The sequence below is a fragment of the Hypoxylon fragiforme genome (genome assembly GCF_022984875.1).
Source record: "Hypoxylon fragiforme strain CBS 206.31 chromosome Unknown GGS25scaffold_3, whole genome shotgun sequence".
Classification (NCBI taxonomy): Eukaryota; Fungi; Ascomycota; class Sordariomycetes; order Xylariales; family Hypoxylaceae; genus Hypoxylon; species Hypoxylon fragiforme.
This window is the reverse complement of record NW_026054758.1, coordinates 697,111-714,399: the sequence shown is the minus strand read 5'-3', so window position 1 is coordinate 714,399 and position 17,289 is coordinate 697,111. Positions and strand designations below refer to the sequence as shown.

The 17,289-nt window shown below is 52.1% G+C and overlaps 7 protein-coding genes across 7 annotated transcripts; 2 read left to right on the top strand and 5 right to left on the bottom strand.

Annotated features, from left to right (window-relative positions):
• The first annotated feature begins 122 nt into the window (after positions 1-122).
• Positions 123-1,345, top strand: GGS25DRAFT_168194 (uncharacterized protein). The gene is made up of 3 exons (XM_049256536.1): positions 123-573; positions 639-1,164; positions 1,221-1,345. The coding sequence occupies exons 1-3, from the start codon at positions 365-367 to the stop codon at positions 1,278-1,280; spliced, it is 795 nt and encodes a 264-aa protein (XP_049118585.1). The 5' UTR covers positions 123-364; the 3' UTR covers positions 1,281-1,345.
• A 118-nt stretch (positions 1,346-1,463) lies between these two features.
• On the bottom strand, positions 1,464-3,499 carry GGS25DRAFT_529798 (acid protease; the record flags this gene model as incomplete). The annotated part of the gene is made up of 5 exons (XM_049265319.1): positions 2,852-3,499; positions 2,548-2,787; positions 2,283-2,477; positions 1,664-2,017; positions 1,464-1,588 (listed from the first exon to the last, which is right to left on the bottom strand). The coding sequence occupies exons 1-5, from the start codon at positions 3,180-3,182 to the stop codon at positions 1,464-1,466; spliced, it is 1,245 nt and encodes a 414-aa protein (XP_049118584.1). The 5' UTR covers positions 3,183-3,499.
• A 1,070-nt stretch (positions 3,500-4,569) lies between these two features.
• Positions 4,570-6,166, bottom strand: GGS25DRAFT_529796 (NAD(P)-binding protein). Its single transcript, XM_049265318.1, has 3 exons — positions 5,517-6,166; positions 5,217-5,420; positions 4,570-5,094 (listed from the first exon to the last, which is right to left on the bottom strand). The coding sequence occupies exons 1-3, from the start codon at positions 5,981-5,983 to the stop codon at positions 4,650-4,652; spliced, it is 1,116 nt and encodes a 371-aa protein (XP_049118583.1). The 5' UTR covers positions 5,984-6,166; the 3' UTR covers positions 4,570-4,649.
• A 1,634-nt stretch (positions 6,167-7,800) lies between these two features.
• On the top strand, positions 7,801-10,053 carry GGS25DRAFT_167888 (phosphoglycerate mutase-like protein). The gene is made up of 2 exons (XM_049256534.1): positions 7,801-8,723; positions 8,785-10,053. The coding sequence occupies exons 1-2, from the start codon at positions 8,206-8,208 to the stop codon at positions 10,043-10,045; spliced, it is 1,779 nt and encodes a 592-aa protein (XP_049118582.1). The 5' UTR covers positions 7,801-8,205; the 3' UTR covers positions 10,046-10,053.
• Positions 10,054-10,407: 354 nt separating this feature from the next.
• Positions 10,408-12,488, bottom strand: GGS25DRAFT_529772 (putative cytochrome P450; the record flags this gene model as incomplete). Its single annotated transcript, XM_049265317.1, has 5 exons — positions 10,408-10,806; positions 10,952-11,747; positions 11,816-12,108; positions 12,216-12,273; positions 12,420-12,488. 5 exons carry the CDS (start codon positions 12,486-12,488, stop codon positions 10,628-10,630), a joined length of 1,395 nt encoding a protein of 464 aa, XP_049118581.1. The 3' UTR covers positions 10,408-10,627.
• Positions 12,489-13,920: 1,432 nt separating this feature from the next.
• On the bottom strand, positions 13,921-15,670 carry GGS25DRAFT_167915 (DNA repair protein). Its single transcript, XM_049256535.1, has 2 exons — positions 15,291-15,670; positions 13,921-15,214 (listed from the first exon to the last, which is right to left on the bottom strand). The coding sequence occupies exons 1-2, from the start codon at positions 15,384-15,386 to the stop codon at positions 14,042-14,044; spliced, it is 1,269 nt and encodes a 422-aa protein (XP_049118580.1). The 5' UTR covers positions 15,387-15,670; the 3' UTR covers positions 13,921-14,041.
• A 105-nt stretch (positions 15,671-15,775) lies between these two features.
• GGS25DRAFT_480064 (inorganic phosphate transport PHO88) lies at positions 15,776-17,027 on the bottom strand. Its single transcript, XM_049260051.1, has 3 exons — positions 16,754-17,027; positions 16,519-16,679; positions 15,776-16,455 (listed from the first exon to the last, which is right to left on the bottom strand). Exons 1-3 carry the CDS (start codon positions 16,774-16,776, stop codon positions 16,061-16,063), a joined length of 579 nt encoding a protein of 192 aa, XP_049118579.1. The 5' UTR covers positions 16,777-17,027; the 3' UTR covers positions 15,776-16,060.
• Positions 17,028-17,289: the final 262 nt, after the last annotated feature.

Genomic DNA, 17,289 nt, shown 5'->3' with positions numbered 1-17,289 from the left:
ACGATGTGTGCCCCCATGAGTCTCCATGACACCTGTGGATCATGTGGACCCTGGATCTGTGCTGTAGCTCTCCACTAAAGAGCTCAATCAGGGGCCATTGTGATGCTGAACAAGGGGGAGCTCCTTTCTACGCAAACAATTGATGTTTCAACTTTGCATCTTGTAGTGTCATTGCGATAATGTATGACCGCCGGCATGGGATGATGTCAATCTAGTAGGTGTCATTTCTTCAAGATTTCCAAGCTTTAGATGGAAATTGACATATCTTCATTTTTCATTATTTCCTAGGCATTCTTTAACAGACTCTTCTTTAAATTTCATCCATAATAATTCAGATAATTGGAAGCCTCATCGATATTGAATCATGATGAGTTCATTGATTTCCATCCTACTATTTGCGCTCGCCGCGGGGACAGTCAAAGCGCATGGTGGTGCGCAAAAACCGATAATATCGAGTGATGATACCTGCAAACATCCCGCCTACAAGAGCCATATCGTTTCTAAATCACCACTGGTCATATATCTGGAGGATTTTATTACAGCAGATGAGCAAGCACATCTTCAAGAAATAACGTGAGTACCTTTACACCACCTGTCTATCTTAAAAAGATACACTGGATTTAACAATCTCGTAACAGTAAAGATACCTTCTCACATTCAGGCGTCGCCGACTCATCCGGCGCGCAAGGGCTACGACAAACACGGACGTCGCAATCAACCAACGTACCCCGCGACGCCGTGGTCCGGTGCATCGAGGAGCGAGCCCTCCTATTCCAGGGCTTCGACGTGCCACGGACTCACCTGGAGCCACTGCAGCTGGTGAAGTACGGGCAGGGCGAGCGCTACCATTTCCACACGGACTGGTACACGAACGCAGTCCAAGCGACGTCCGCGCTCGGCGGCAACCGGCTGAGCTCGTTCTTCGCGTACGTCGCGGCCTCGGACGACATCACGGGCGGCGGCACCAATTTCCCCATGGTGCCCGCGCCCCAGGACGAGCGCTGGTGCGCGTTCGTCGACTGCGATGAGCCTTGGGAGAACGGCGTCACGTTCCGGCCGGTGGTTGGCAATGCGGTCTTTTGGCAGAACTTAAATGAGGACGGCACGGGGGATCAGCGGACGTTGCACGCTGGCTTGCCGGTTACTAGCGGTTCGAAGATAGGGGTAAGTGGTTATGAATAGCGACTAGAAATGTTGAACTTGGCTAATTCGTATGATAGATGAACGTCTGGACTAGACAAGGCCCGCTGAGTGAGGATGTTCGCGGACCAGATGTCTAACGTGCGAAGTGATTTAAATAGAATGCCTTCTGTTATGATGAATCTGGTGCTACTCCTCTATGCACAAATATTGAATACATCTCTCTCACAGCTTACCCTATGCATAACTACCTATAAATCAAGTGCAACTCCTCGAATATTGATGTCATGCTGTTTTACACCCCCTTCCTTCCATTTCCTTCATTAACAAAGACCTGTGACTTCTAACCACAGTTGTCTACCAGCATCTGTAGTGAGATCGGTTACACTTTCGCCGCACGGAAAATATTGTGCGATCCATACAGCATCATTCTGCTGATCAAACACGACTTTAGTGACAATTTATTAGCCCACTAACCTTTCACAGATTGAGACTTTGGAATAAATTCAACACTGATACTTACGGTACGCAGCTCGAATGAAACTCGTCCCAAGAACCCAAGTCGAGTCTTTATCATCGGTAATCTGCACTCCAAGGGCGCAGTAGCTATCGAAATCCACGATGAAGTCGGCATAGTTGACCCGAATCACGATGTTGTAGAAGTTGAACCCGAAGTTCACGGAACCATCTAGGTTCCGGCTTTCGCATGGTACAATCCATACACCATGGGGATCCAGATACGCATACAAGGCCTTTGCTATTGCGGCTACCATGTCTGCACTGAGATAGGTATACGTGGATCCCGAGTCGATTAGCACATTGCGTTCGAATTTGCTCTCCGTCAGCACCGTTTCATTCTGCCCCGGAGGAGTTATTCCTAAGGATGTCAAGTTTACCCGATAACTATGTAGATTCCCCAATGTCAGTTCAGCTCACCTGTCTATAAAACTTGGATAGTTTTTCTCTTACTTTACTTGGTTGAAAAGTTTCATTTGCTGTTCCGGGTAGGGGTAGATTTCAAGGGGCTCCAGGTACCCCCTGAACTTCTTCCTGTCGACCCCTCCGAATATAATATCACCTAGGTAAGTTAGGTAGGCAGGTTAACACTTTTTCTACGATCTGGTAGAGACCGAGTGACTTACTTGGACTACCACCGCCTTGATAGCCAACCCCTAAACTGAATATCGGTACTTCGATGTAGCCTTGCGCCACTAAAAGGTCTAGCAAGGTTTTATATCCTGTATTCCACGCGTTGCCATACGAAACGCCCAATACACCCGCCCAAACATACTCGCTCAACTTGCTCACGCCAACCCTTAAACTTGGAAGGGGTAAGTCTGTGATGTCGATGTTAACACCAATACGCTTCCTCCTTGTAGTACAAAGGAAGACCTAGGTAATACGTACTATCCATCCCCACATACGCCGTGTCGCTGTACCATACCCCTTGCATATAACCAGTGCCGAATTTCCCAGCAAACCATCCATCTAGACTCTGCGCGGTGGAAGACTGCGAGGTGTCATAATAGCCGTACGTTCGACAAGCGGTTGGGTCCGCCGCTCGATCACAGGTTGGATCCAGGAGCAGCGTGTACGATCCCGTGTCGAGGATAGCCGAGACCACCTGCCCGGGTGTTCCGATGGCAACTATATAACACACCATCAGCACTTGTTGCGTTGCCTTATAAACTACGAGAAACTTGAAGCATACGCTCTAGCATATATACGATCCCCTCCCCGTACCTCGCTAGCGGCTCCCGCGGCGACGACCGGCTTACCACTCCCGTCTCATTATAGGGAGAGACGGGGCTGATAGTGACATTTGCGACTTTCCGAGACTGCAGGGCGGCCCTGATATGCCTTCCGCTTCCACCCTCACCCTCCGCGCTACGATCGTCATCTCCGCTCGCTGGCCCGTATATCGACCCCGCCCCATCGCCTCGCGAGATATTAGTCGGGATGGCCGCGAGGCATAGGAGCGGCCACCACCACAAGCCCACGCATAGCAGCTTAAGAAGATGAAGAGGAAGAAGAGGAGCCATACTTAAAAATCACAGCCCGAGTTGTCCCATCGTGTCCGAGGAGATGGGACGGACACGACTACTCTCGAAAAAAGGCAACGGGGACTTCTAATCCGCCTAGTAGTCCTAGGTAGTTTTTTTTCTCTTTCCCGCCGCTGATTATTACTACTTGATTGTCCGCCCTTGGATCTTTTTCTCCTGGGGGAAGAATCGTTACGGAATTTCCCAGTCTCTTTTTACGACGTAAAAACTTCCTCCAGTAAGAGAGGATAGTGAGGTGCTTAGCACGCGGGAATGTCGAATCAGACTTGCATGTGGTCGTCCCGGGTACCCCATACGATGGACGGGGGTTGCCTGCACCAATGAGAAGCTCGTCAAGAGCCGGGAGAGCGAGTATAGTATACGTGAGACACGACGTTGAGACTACTACCTACCTGCCTGGTAAGTAGGCACCTAGGTAGGTAGTAGGCAGCACGGCTTCCCATTTGCATGGGTTCCCCAAGATCTGCGGTGCCAACCAGCAGCTTTCCCACCCGCTACGACTTTAACCGCAATACTTGCTACGTCGACCCATTCCGTGGCATAAATTTCGCCATAAGCTTTGCAAAAATTGCGGATAAATATCCAAAAGCGAAAGGACCTTTGGTGTGCATTTATAGGACGGGAAGTATTACTAGGTAGGTAGACACAACTTATCCTTGGATGACTTCCCCCCTACGGAACGGGATTAATGACGGTTTTAGGTACATAAACCCGTTTGCTCTCGGAGGAACGGCTGAGGTTCATCTTATTGGGGGACGAACGGTATGAGAACATGCCTAACCTACCTACATGTAGTAGCATCTACCTAACTACATGCGTGTACATGTGTCCCACGGCAAGTAACTCGCAGCTCTAAGCATTCAGATCCCCCAATATAACCGCACTATATCGAACTCCACACATGTAACGTTCTCACGGGGATACAAGCAAGGCTGCATACGACTGCCATCTTCCCCTTCCTCCAATCCCAGCGCCTTTTACCTCTACAGCTTCCTGTTTTCTTTTTGTCGTGTGCTGTGTAAGGTAGGCTTCGTATGCATCCCGTGCATCCGGATTGCGACGGTCCCTAGGTACATGCTATACACGCCGGCACGCAAGATGGCCCGAATGATCAACGCTCTGCTCCCCTCGCCCCCTTCGATACCGACCTGGCGGCACTCACTTAATTGCTTCGGCAATTTTGTACATGGAAATGCCGACTTCGGAAGTGTTGTGCTCGTTACGAGATTCGGTAGGTGGTTACCTGCCTTACTAATTGATGTATGCATAGTAGATGCTGCATGCATTGGTAAGGAGGGCTGGAACTGAAGTCTTGACGAACGCTACACAGTCTTATTACTACCTAGGATCTGGGAGGTAGTGAATGATGAAGTAGAAAACACATTTTAGAACACCAAGAAAGACCTACAACTCAACGTATACCCATACCAAGGTAAACTACCCAACCTACCGCCAATCCACCAACACCGTATCCCCCTCCCGCACCGCCGCATACCCTACACCATCCCTCCACAGCCTCCGACCCTTCTCCTCATCCTTCGCCTCGGGCCCCACATCCGCGACCTCCGAGCCGTTCAGGTACACCCCATTAACACCCCTCCCCCCTTCCCTTACCCCTCCCCCCTTTCCAACTCCCAGCACCTCTTCCTCCGTCCCGAAGCAAGCCCTCACCACATCCCCCGCCGACTTCCACGTCGTCCTCAACCCGCCGTTGGGGCTCAGCCACGTGGCGAGTGGTGCGATTACGGGGCCGACGATGCGCAGGACGAGGACCCGGGTTAGCCAGGAGCTGCGGCGCGCGAGGCTCGACATCATGGCCGCGGGGTCGAGGGCTAGGACTGAGATGTGCGAGAGGGTGGGGTCGGTTGGGAGGCGGTGGGAGAGTTCGCGCCTGGGGTACCTAGTCAGTCTTTGATCGTGGTTTCTTCTGGTGTTGGGGGCTGGATGGTGTGTGGTGGAATGGTTGGGGGATAGGTGGGTGCTTGGGGAGGAAAGGGGGGGTAGGTAACTCACATCATCATGACCTGACTCAGCTTCGCCACCCCGTACCGTCTGAAGCCCGCCGAGGCGGTGTCCGCGTCGTCTTCTGCGAGGAAGCTCCAACGCCCCTTGGCGATGGCCTCCGTGCTGCCTTCGGGGTCCGAGAATAACTGGTGGAACTTGACGGGCGCGTAGGCTTGGCCGACTGGGCCGATCTTGTTCCGGGGGTCGGTGGTGCTGGGGGAGATAGGGAGGTTAGCTAAGAGGTCTAGCAGGAGTGCTACCTAGTGAAAAAGCTAGGTTTTTTTATTACGAGATTTCGGTCAAACCTACTCGTGGGTCCAGCTCCCCAGCACAACTATCCGCCCCTTCTCCTTATCCATGCTCTGCAGCAGCAGGAGCGTCAGGAGGAAGTGTGAGAGGTACGTGCTCTGGAACGTCAAGTCAAAGCCGTCCTTAGTAATGCTCTGCGGGCCGTATTCCTGGTATGCAGCAGCCAGCACGAGCGCCCGGATCGGGGGGATGTCACCCCTGGCGACGCGCGCGTTGATATCGGCTGCGACTTTGCGCACGCTTTCCAGACTCGATAGGTCGAGGGCGATGAGATCGTAGTGGTGCTGGCACTTGTCCGCGCTGCGGAGGACTTTCTTCACGACGTCGGCGCTCTCGACCTTGCGGACGGTGTATAGCCCGTGGTAGTCTTGCGCGTGGGACGGTGAGGAGAGGATCCGCTTTACGATGTCGGATGCGAGACCGCCGTTTGCTCCGGTTACGAGGACTGAGCCTTCGGTGGATGCCATGGTCTATAGGAGATAGGGTGGAAAGTAATTGAATAATTGGAAGGCAAGTTCCTTTTCATCGACATTGATGCCATTACAGACAGCCTTGATCCTTATATATCCCCATTTGAAGCGGAATATGGTAGGGTACTACTGATGGAGCGGCAATATCGCATAGGCCGACAACAATCATAATGTCTGAAAACCTGGCATTGTCCGCTTTAGATTTACATGGCCTTTCTTAAAACAAGCAATACGGTTGTCATGTCCGCCCGTTCACCGTCGCTTACATTCGAAGAATCGGTGTAATCCGGAGACAATACCGACCACGTGAGCGTAGATTCGGCCGTCTTGGCGCACTTCACGAAAGAGTCAACCCGCTAGGATATGAACATGGCGTCAGCGTTTTTGCACTACTTTGGGATTAAGCAAATAGCGAAAGTTCGCTTAGTACTCCATAACTCACTACTCTGTATTGGGATGGTGCCTTGTGAGTTACCTATACGCGGAAGTGCTTTCATGATCATCATGAATCACGAGAGTTACTCCGTACCTAGAAAAGGGGTAAATGGGGCTGAAGCCTTGAAGTTTATTTCTACCTAGGCATCTTAGAGGCTTGATGAGAATGCTTTGTCAGGTTTTTGGTTGACTAAAAGACTGAATATTATTAGTTGATGTATACAAGGAATGTCTTAGGTGTTGCGGATAGGGATTGCTTGTTCATTCAACACCTGGTGATTGACGAATGACGATCCCCCATTGTATGATGGGGAAAAACTCACAGAGCTAAGCTAACCTTGCAATGTTTTCAGAGCACTATCGACATGGAAAATTCCACATAAATTGGGGTTTCTTGCGGGCTTTCAAGTAGCTTTCAATGGAACTGGCCATGTGAACTTCTCTAACTAATGCTCCCGAATTTACTCTCCGGGTCAACTACCCAGTACACGACCAAATATTGCCTTGAACTGGATGTTTGGCGCAAACATAATACTTATCAGATATGATGAAATAAGCAGACCATATTATGTCGAAAAAGCACCTAAGTTAGAGAGTTTATAGCTAATCACTCTTAGGACTAGATCAGACAAATCAATCCCTTCATCTAAACGCCATACTTACATACACTTGATCATACGAGATATGATTATTACATACCAGTACCTAGATATCCAATGCAGTACTTCCTCGGAACTTAGCGGGGCGCTTCTCTACTATCTGCAGTAACAGCATACGTATGACCTGCGGTGTCACCTTCGAAGCCTGCTTCTTTTTAGAGACTTTTCACACGACCACAAACGGATCTGCGGAATCCTACTTACTAAGGCAGTTTTCTACTCTGATCAGCTCGCCATATCGATAAAGATTGCCTAAGACATGGCGTTTATCTTATAGGTAAAGGGATAAAGCTATGTACATACATCCGGAAGCGATACACTATTAAGTACCTATTTACACTCGACAGCATGGATACCTCCTTGCAACCCATCGACATCACAGCGTGCTATTCGACGCGCATAGGGTACTTGTAGATCGCTACTGCAAGCCACATGCAGCGAGCCTGTGATAGAGCTCTATCTATCTATCTCTTTTGCGTTGGGGGGGATGCGGGATGCAGCATTCAAACAGGGGTAGCATCACACTTTCGATGATAGCTCATCCCAGCCCAGCCCCAAAAGAGCTCTGCCAAGCTTTCCTCTTATCTTGCGTGCTTCTCCCGAAAGCTACCCCGCCGCTTCCGAGGTGAGAGTTTACAAGCTCCCCGCCGCTTTCTTATAGGATATGATGCATGGTTGAAGTCGACGCCTCCCGGGAGGAGGAAGGTGGCTTACCATACATAGGTAAGCTTACGACGTTGCGGGCGTCGGGATTACATAGCGGAATTACCATGACGAGCGCTTGATTAAACCAGCACGTTGTCTGGTGTCATTGAAAGCCACATGGCTAGGCATGTATGCATGTCGACCTAGGTAGGTATCCATTGATGTAGAAGAGGTAAGCCAGGCTCGATGGTACAATACTACCTATGTAAGTTGGTGAGGTCTGTCTGGTCTTTGTCTCTCCCTCTATTGCCTTACCTATTACCCCTCCTTTGTCCGTCTCCCGAGCTTAGCATAGCTCCTCCCTCCTCCTTCTTACTCGTGCTATTATACAATACAGTTTCATAACCAAGTCTTTGGTTCTTTTCGTGACTTGACTTATATCAGAGGGTGTGAATAACCCCCTAGCTTCGGTCTGAAAGAATGGCTTCACGTTCACTAAAGACATTAGCCGCGACTCTTTCCCTCGCGGGCGGAGCCTTAGCCCAATCCACTAACGAGACTGTCTGGTCTTCGTTTGCTTATATCTTGTATGGAGAGCGTACGCCTTTACGCGGACAGCTCGAACCTAGCCTCACACCCCTAGGCGCACAGCAGCTCTACTCTCAGGGCTCGCTCTTTAGATCGCGGTACTTATCGAATTCGAGCTTATCGGACGAAGATAATGCTATAACTACGAACTCGCCTATCGCCGGCATAGAGCGCCTGTCTCTGGATAACTCGCAGCTTTCTCTCTACAGCACTGCGGATGATTATGTAGTCGGCGGCGCCCTGGCTTTCATGCAGGGCCTCTACCCGCCGGTTACGGGCACATTCGCCTACGACAATGGCGGTGTTAATGCGTCTAGGCTGGCCAATGGCACTATGATTGACTACCCTCTAAACGGCTATCAATATCCTACAATCTCGACAGTTACTCTTACAGACGTCAATGCCGTTTGGTAAGTCCAGTAACTACCTACCTTAGTAAAGCTCAGAACAAGGCGCTGACAGACCCACCAGGCTAGAAGGGCAGGAATCATGTCCCGAGCATGACACATCGATGTACCGCTTCATGCGCAGCGACATAAACCAGGAGATGTACAACTCGACGCTCGAGTTCTACGAGAACCTGTGGCCGGAGGTGTTCCCGAACACCCTCGCCAACGCGATGATAAACTTCAACTACGCCTACGACCTGTACGACTACGCGCAGTACGCGTACGACCACGACTCGTCGATCCGCGACGCCCTGGGCAGCGACAACCTGCGCTTCCTACGCCAGCTGGCCAACATCCAGCAGTTCAACCTCAACGGCGACTTGACGGCGTCAGGGGCGCAGGAGGGGGACATGATCCGCGCGATCGCGGGCCGCACGCTCGCCGGCAAGATCGTCGCGCAGCTCTCGCAGCACATCTCCTCCGGCAGCACGCAGAACAAGCTGTCGCTGGTCTTCGGCTCCTTCGAGCCCTTCCTCGCCTTCTTCGCGCTCTCCGACCTCGCCTACTCCTCCTCCTCCTCCACCGGCTTCACCCAGATCCCCGACCCCGGCTCCGCCATGGTCTTCGAGCTGTTCAGCACCGAGGGCAACCTCTCGTACCCGGACCGCGACGACCTCTGGGTCCGCTTCGTCTTCCGCAACGGCACCGACGCCGCCGCGCCGTTCACGGAGTACCCGCTGTTTGGGCGGGGCAACTCCGAGTCCCGCATGCGCTGGGCGGACTTCCAGCAGGCGATGGGAAACTTCTCGATCCGCGACTTTGCTACCTGGTGCGACACGTGCTCCTCGCTCTCGCCCTTCTGCCACGCGTACGGCCGCGGCTCGTACAGCTCCGGCAGTGGCGGCAGCGGCGGCGGTAGTGGTGCCGGCAATGCGGCACTGTCCCCGGCCGTCGCAGGCGTCATCGGCGCCGTGATCACGGTTGCGGTCCTCGGTCTCGCGGGCGTCACGGCGTTCGTCTTCGGCGGCATCCGCGTGCGGCGCAAGAACGCGTTGGATGCGAAACGCCGGAGCAGTAGCCTGGGCGGGTTCAAGGGCGCCGAGAAAATGGCGAGCGACCACGATGTCTCGGTCGCGAAGAGCGGCGCGAAGCATGAGCGCGTCGGGAGCTGGGAGCTTGGCAGCGGTGGTGTTCGGGGCTCTGACGTGAAGTTCCCGCCGCCGGCTGCGGTTAATGAGCATGGCACTGGGTTTGGGCTTTCGGGGAAAAGTCGCCCGAGGGATGATGCGGATGCGGATAGTATTACGGGACTTAGACCGGTGGAGCCTGTAGAGAGGGTTTAGACGATCGGAGGCTACCTAGGTAGTACTCGCTGCTAGTTCTGGTGCTGGTGCCAGTAAAGGAGGTTGCGGATCTCGACTTTCATTATATTTTTTTTTTTTGGCTTTCACGGACTTGACTCTTTCCCATTCTCTACGATCACTGATACCCCGGGCTACGGATATTTGGAATGGCATTCGGTATACTTTCATTTGGGGTGTTTACGAGAATACGGTGTTTAGGTTTATTTGAAGCTGACCCTGACCTACTGGCTTTACCATTATATCAATAGTCAGTATAGCATAAGATTATCTCAGTCTATAATCTAGATATACTTACCTAGGTACTTTATAGAAACATTACAGTATTTTACTTGCTAACTTGGAATGCAACCATAAACGAATACGCTGGATCAGCCGTATAACGACCCATAGTAGCGATGGGGAGTAATATTCTATGGGCATTTTATAAGTATTGCATCTCAAACAATAGATCACAGTCAGTTGGTCAGCTTCCGTAGGTATGCTATTGTCAGAATAGCCCTCCCTTACATCCCTCCCTCCCCTCTCCTCTCTAACCTCCCCACAGTAACCTACGTAGGCACCTCACTTAGCATCAATTAAACACCGCTGCCCCTTCGGCGCCGTGAGGAAGAACATCTTCTCCTGCATATCGTCGTCCGTGAACCCCTCCAGCCGCGAGACCTCCGAGTTCGGGAACCGGGTGAAGAAGCGAGCGGTAGCTAGACGCAGCTCCATTTTGGCCAGGTGCAGTCCGATGCAGACTATGTAGTGAAAAAAAAAAAGGGGGAAGCGTCAGTCAGTTCTGATGCAACTTTTTCTACCAAAAAGAATCCTGCCTTAATGACACACCATGAGGCCATTTTAAAGAAAGAAAAAAAAAGGGGGGGGGGGGGGCAAAAAACTCACTCCTGCTCCCACCACCAAACGGCACAAACGCCGCCTTCATCGCCCTCGTCGGCTTCTCCCACCTCTCCGGCTTGAACTCCAGCGGCGCCGGATACACCCTCGGGTTCCGGTGCATGCTGTACGCCTGCGCCGAGACCGTGTACCCGCCCGGCACAAACCGGCCCGCGAGCACCGCTCCCCCCTGCGGCACCACGCGCGGCAGCCCCGACGGCGCGGCGCTGTACAGGCGCAGCGTCTCCGTGATGACGTGGTCGAGGTACGGGAGATGCCTCAAGTGCTCGTGGTCGCTGAAGTCGGGAGGCAGGGCGCGCAGCTCAGCGACGAGCTTGGCCTTGACGTCGGGCCGCCGGCACACGGTCCACACGAGGTACGTCATCGTGTTGGTCGTCGTGTCGCTGCCGGCGGCGATGTACGACATCGCGTCCTCGCGCAGCTCGGCGAAGGGGAGCGTGTCCGGGTCGTTTTCCGAGGCCCGGTAGAGCTTGGAGAGGAGCGTGGGCTTGGCGTCGGAGCCTTGCTCGAGGACCTCGTCGTAGTGCCGCTGGAGGGATTGGCTGGCGTACTCGCAGAGGCGCTCGCGGATGCGCATGCCGAGGCTGAGGACGGGGATCGGGATGTAGTTGTTGATTTGCATGAGGAGGGGGAAGGTCACGCGGATGCCGCCGGCGATGCCGATGGCTTTGAGGTCGCGGATGTATTGGTTCTCCTCCTTGGTCTCCAGCATGCGGAACGAAGATCCGAAGCTCAGCTCGCCGATAATGTCCGTCGCCATGTACAGGAACCAGCGAAATACATCCTTCGAACACAAAACCAAGAGATTAGCCACTGCCCTTTCCATTTCGTCACTTTCTCACTCAAACTCACCGTCGCACCACGCTCCTCCATCTCCTCAGCCATGCGCTCGATAGCCAGACGAATCTTAGAGTCCACCGTGGCCCTGTGCGGCGCCAACCCAGACTCTGAGATCTCGGAGGCGAGGAGCCTGCGGTGCCGTCGGTGGTAGTCGACGTCGGTCGTGCTGAAGACATTCTGCACGTTCGGGATGAACTGCTTGTACCACGACGCCTTCAGGAACTCCCCCTTGATCGCGTAGATTCTGTCGGTGGCGTCCGGGTCCTGCACGCTGACTTCCTTGGGGGTGATGCGGACGATGGGGCCTATGTTGTGGTTAGTAAGAGTAGGTACCTAGTCAGGGTTGGGGGGCGGATTTAGACAGGCAGGCAGGTATATAAGAGTTTGTTCAATAAGAGAAGGAGTGACGAACCATACTTCTCGTGCAGCGAGTGAACCCATCGTGGTCGGTTTCCGGTGATGACGTTGTACTTCAGCACCACATCCGTCCACACAGTATACCACGGGCCCGGCAACCTTGCAAAGGGGCTGCTTAGGACGGTGTACACATACCGTCGGGGATATAGAAGTCAGCATCACGGCACACGATCCAAATGTATTAAAGGAGTCGGCTTACACCCAGGATAGCTACACCAATGCCCGCAGCCAGAAGCTGGTAATTCTCGAAGTCGCGCACAGATTCCATTTCCCTTGGTGTCTTTAATTCTTCACGGGTAATGTGTAAGCAGGTAATGTAAACCCCCACACGCCTATGCGGAATAAAATCACTGGATGTGTATTTCGATCGAAGGATCTATCCCCTGGCCGCCTTATATACCTACCTGCCTCTCTATTCCATACTGAAGCCTACAGCGCTTGTGACAAACAGCTTGGAGTCATTGAAGCGAAAGGCCGAGCTAGGCCAGGTCCCGCCCCCCCAAACCTCACTCTAACCTGGCCGCTGTAAACGAGCGAGCGACTGTGATCATAGCTTGCCTATGCAGATCTACATCATTGGCCCATCCGCCGCGTGAGACAATACCCACCGGTAGTCAATGCAACGACGGTATGGGGCTGAGGCCGAATTGTCCGAGTGGACATGGGCGGGGCCCCCTCTGCCCTACCCTACGAATGCCGATCGACCAATGGCGAGGCGGGAGTTGTAATGGGGTACGGGGGGTGCCTAGAGGCGAGCCGGAGTCCGACGTGCTTTCGTTATATACCTACATAGAGGCCGAGCTTCCTATGGACTAACTAGCTGCAGAATATCACCAACGGCCTTGTTAAAAACAAGACTTATCACCTATTACCGATTTACTCGTTAACTACCTTATTTTTTTTCTCCTTCCTTCTTGGCTTCTAGGTATGTATGTATGTATCCATGTTCCGTGACAGAAAACAGCAGCGCGAACCGACGAACAAGCTGCAAGGACGGCAAGGCGGGCGATTATTCAGCGCTTTGAGATGGCGCCACCACGGCCACGGTATCGGATGTCTTGAATTCCTAATGTGTCGCGCCTCCGATCCACCTCGAAACCATCCGTTGCCGAAGCGCGACCCCCATCGATAAGAAATTATGGGATCTACGAGAAATGAGTTGAGACGATGGTCGATGACGCCTAGAGAGACATTAGACGAAGCTTACATACTTAGGTACGGACCGCTAGTGTGGATGCGAAGGCGTACATATTTAGTTGGATGCCTGCCTATCATACTGAGGCAATTGAAGAAGTAACCGGCCTGGAACTAAATTAGCTCGTGAACCTATAGGCATCCAGATATCCTTAAGCAGTGCATTAGCTGCCGCCGGTCAAATCCATCCTAGGACCTTGCAAGCGAGGACTGGCGGCATTTGATCACGAGGTTCGATATAAGACGGGCGTGCCTGGGTACCACATCCGAATGGAAATATTACATGTACTATACCTAGGTAAGTTGTAACTTGGTATTCGTGATATAGAGACACCTATCTTTGAGTATAGAGTAAACATAAAAAATGCAATGCTCTCAAATAGCATCTAGAAGTTCCCATCCCATCACGAAGACCTAAGATCGAAATGGCCTCACAATTTCAACAATCACCCAGCAGCGAATCAAGCTAGGTAAAAAAGCATTCGACAGCTCTGCCGTACCATGCCATCGCATATAGGTACTCGAAAAAACCAATCTGTCATAAAACTTTTTGAATCTCTTAAACCTTCGTATCTGGGTATCATATATTGTAACATCACAATCCACTCCTCCCCACTCTCTCCCCTTCTAAAACTCCATCTCCTCCACCTCCATCCCACACGCCGTACACGTCTTGACCGTCGAGCCATCCTCCTTCTCGATGCCGCGCCCCCACTCATGAACATGTCTACCCCCCCTTCCCACCGCATCGCCAAACTTCGCTTTCCCCCCTTTCCCCTCCCCAGCACCGCCCGCCTTCTGCTTCTCCTTCTGCCGCCGATACGCATCCGTGCGCGTGCGCTTCTTCAGATCTAGCAACTTCTCCTTAAACTTCGCCTCCTTCCTCTTCTTCTTCTCCGCCTCGCGGCGCTCAAACTCGGCGTCGAGCGCCTCGGCGGACCCCCACTTCTTGTCGCTGAACACGTACTCCTCGACCTGGTAGCGGAGGAACAGCATCATGTCGTGCCAGTGGGACTTGTGCGGGTTGGGGCGAGACAGGTGCGGGAGGAGCTCGGCGTCGCGGAGCTCGGGCTCGGTGAGCAGGTAGTCCTCGCGGCACTCCGTCTTGGTTAGTAGGCTGTACTTCTCCGGGTGTTTCTCCTTGCACGCGCCGCACACGCTGCACCCGAATACCTCGTCCCACACGAAGTCGATCTCGAAGGTCCCGCACTCCCGGCACTTCTTGCGCGTCTTCGGGTCCTGCAGCGCGCTGAGGCCTGGCTCGAACGGGCCGGCTTTCTGCCGCTGCAGCTTTCGTAGTAATTGTAGCCGCTCCCATTCCTGCACCGTCATCCCCTTAGGCTTTTGCTCCGGCCCCTCCGGCGGCGCGCCAGGCTTGCCGTTGCCAGTTCCCGCAGACCCTGACATGGCCTTGTTCCAGGGATCGTCCTCGGTGCTCAAGAACCCACCCTTCGTGTCTGTCATCTTCCCAAAGTCGTAGTCGACGAACTTGGTGAACTTCCTCGCTGGTCGGATCGCCCCTTCGTCTTTGGCCGCCTTGGCCTTATCAGCATCTGTCGTCGCCCCATCCTTCGCGGGCGATGCCCCGTTGGTACGGCCATCGCGGCTCGTCGAGGGAGTTTCCCGTATTCGGACGCCGCCGGATATGGCTTCGTAGGCGCGCTTTCGGGTGTTGGGGAGGCGGACGTCATCGGTGGCAACGAAGCCAGAGGGTGTGCGGGAGAGCGAGGGGGTACCGGCTGCGCGGGCGGCGGACTCGTGTTGCTCTCGTAGGGCTTTGGCTTTGAGACGATTTTCTTCCTTTTTATTTGGACTTGCATTAGCTAAGGCTCCATCTTCTGGATTACGAGGAATGCCATTGTAGAGAATGACTCACGATGCGCCTAGTAATATCGGGGGTCGGAGGATTGGCTATAGGATGAGAAGGGTTTGCTGTTCGGGCCTGTGGCGGCGGCGTCGAAGGACGCTCCATTTTGGAAGAATCACTGTAATGTTTGGTAAATGTGAAAGTTTGTATTCTTTGAATGTAGATAGATATGAGTTAATGAGATGATATCAATGTGGAGAGGAATAAAAGTATGATGATCGTCGGAGTCCGACTTGACGTAGGTAATTAAATTAGCCCTGGAAGTTAATTATTAATGGTTCTATCAGTGACGTCGAATTGAAAGCTAGGTGCTTTATCGCCCCCAACTTCAGTGCTTACACCACTTAAGGGTCCCGTCCAGCACGTACTTAAATGCCGAGTTAAATGCCCAGGCGCCTAAATGCATTCCAAGCGCAAGTAGCATTGAGTTGTATTCCACTAGAAATGGATAACTATCAATTGTATGATCCGATCTTAGAAAACTTGGTAGAATTGTCGAATCGATTCACATGGGGATACTAGAGGCGAAACACTGTAGGCGTCACAGGCAAGACTCAAGGTGAGTGGTAAGTACATAGTACACTTCCGCATGCGGAATTAGCGCAAAATTCGCCATGCTCGCTGTCGCTATGTGGCAATAATATTATTATGTCTACAACAAATGACGGGGTGTGGGGTGATCAAAAATACAAAGGTCAGCCCTATAGCCCTATCAAGTGTCTCCAAGACCCTCTCCCAAATTCATGTATGTAAGTGGATCAACAGTTCTCATAACACGTTTACTCATCCTTAACACCACCCCGACCAGCACGCTCAGCAGCCTCGACAGCCTTCTTGTCGCTCTGCGCAGGGCCACTCTGGAGCCCGCTCATAAGTCCGGCAGGCTGCTTGAAGGGCCGCTTCAGGTCTCCACTCGCGGGCTTGCCGAAAAGGTGGATCTTGACCAAGTTGGACTCGAGGGCGCCCTTGAAGGGAATAATGGACTGGATCAACAGAGGGTTGGTGTATTTCATGTATAGATGCATGAAGCTCATCATGGCAATACCCATGAATTGCGATCGGAACGAGTTCTTGATTTGTTGCGAGTCGTAGGCGTGAACGGTGGTCGTGACGAGTTTGCCCTCTTCCGAAGATCCCATTGGTGCCGGCTCAACATATTTTAGTGTGGTCAGATCTGATGGTAATATAGGGTTAGTGCAGCTCTTCGTAGAGTAAGTAACAAGGGAAATTGGCATACCCTTCTTCTTGTTGATCTGTAGCTGGACATAGATGTAGATACCAGCGATGATAACATTGCTGGCAACGTAAAGTGCGCGAACCATGTTTAGAACATCAGGGTCGTCGAAGGGAATTCGCTTTGACACCTGCATCATTCCGAGAATGATGATGATGTTGGTGCTGTTGCATGAAGTTGTGTTAGCCAGGTAGGCGCAGAGACGCACACGTGCATATAGGTGAAATGAACAACATACACTTGAGGGCTTAGGCCTGCCATTTTTGCGGTTGATATGATGCAAATAAATTACAAAATACGGATATAATTGGGAAGAAGAAGAAGAAGAACTGCGTTGTCTAAGCAGAGGGGTGTGGCAACCTTTATCGAATGGGTTGTGCGGACACTGGAGAAATGTGTAGATGTGAAATAAAGAAGGGAGAAGAAAAAAAAAAAGGCCAGAATGGTGTCTTCAAAGCTGCGATTGTGATCTGGTCGGTCGCAATCAAATTGCGTCGGCCGATAAATGGATCCGGAAGTGTTGGAATCAAAGTTCTTCCGTACCATTCCACTGGAATCTATGTATGTATGTACGAACTACATAACTACATGTATTCTATCGTAGTGAGATTCTAAAATTATGGCGTCAAACTTTACCTAATTGGCTCTTATCAAAGTTCTGGCCACGTTCCATCGCATCGCATCGCAATTCTTGGGGTTTAACTATCCCTAAGTACCTAGTACCTAGGTTAGGGTATAGGTCAGTATTCTACCTAGTACTAATCGCTAACATTA

What these genes read in the sequence shown, in the direction of transcription:
- GGS25DRAFT_168194 (XM_049256536.1), top strand. Translation starts at nt 365, where the DNA reads ATGATGAGTTCATTGATTTCCATCCTACTATTTGCGCTCGCCGCGGGG. An exon ending in GCACATCTTCAAGAAATAAC is followed by an intron (nt 574 to 638) that starts GTGAGTACCTTT and finishes ATCTCGTAACAG; the next exon opens with TAAAGATACCTTCTCACATT. An exon ending in CTAGCGGTTCGAAGATAGGG is followed by an intron (nt 1,165 to 1,220) that starts GTAAGTGGTTAT and finishes TTCGTATGATAG; the next exon opens with ATGAACGTCTGGACTAGACA.
- GGS25DRAFT_529796 (XM_049265318.1), bottom strand. Translation starts at nt 5,983, where the DNA reads ATGGCATCCACCGAAGGCTCAGTCCTCGTAACCGGAGCAAACGGCGGT. An exon ending in CTGGGGAGCTGGACCCACGA is followed by an intron (nt 5,421 to 5,516) that starts GTAGGTTTGACC and finishes TATCTCCCCCAG; the next exon opens with CACCACCGACCCCCGGAACA. An exon ending in CTGAGTCAGGTCATGATGAT is followed by an intron (nt 5,095 to 5,216) that starts GTGAGTTACCTA and finishes TAGGTACCCCAG; the next exon opens with GCGCGAACTCTCCCACCGCC.
- GGS25DRAFT_167888 (XM_049256534.1), top strand. Translation starts at nt 8,206, where the DNA reads ATGGCTTCACGTTCACTAAAGACATTAGCCGCGACTCTTTCCCTCGCG. An exon ending in ACAGACGTCAATGCCGTTTG is followed by an intron (nt 8,724 to 8,784) that starts GTAAGTCCAGTA and finishes CAGACCCACCAG; the next exon opens with GCTAGAAGGGCAGGAATCAT.
- GGS25DRAFT_167915 (XM_049256535.1), bottom strand. Translation starts at nt 15,386, where the DNA reads ATGGAGCGTCCTTCGACGCCGCCGCCACAGGCCCGAACAGCAAACCCT. An exon ending in CCGATATTACTAGGCGCATC is followed by an intron (nt 15,215 to 15,290) that starts GTGAGTCATTCT and finishes CCAAATAAAAAG; the next exon opens with GAAGAAAATCGTCTCAAAGC.
- GGS25DRAFT_480064 (XM_049260051.1), bottom strand. Translation starts at nt 16,776, where the DNA reads ATGGCAGGCCTAAGCCCTCAAGT. An exon ending in GCAGGCCTAAGCCCTCAAGT is followed by an intron (nt 16,680 to 16,753) that starts GTATGTTGTTCA and finishes TTCATGCAACAG; the next exon opens with CACCAACATCATCATCATTC. An exon ending in ACAGATCAACAAGAAGAAGG is followed by an intron (nt 16,456 to 16,518) that starts GTATGCCAATTT and finishes TATTACCATCAG; the next exon opens with ATCTGACCACACTAAAATAT.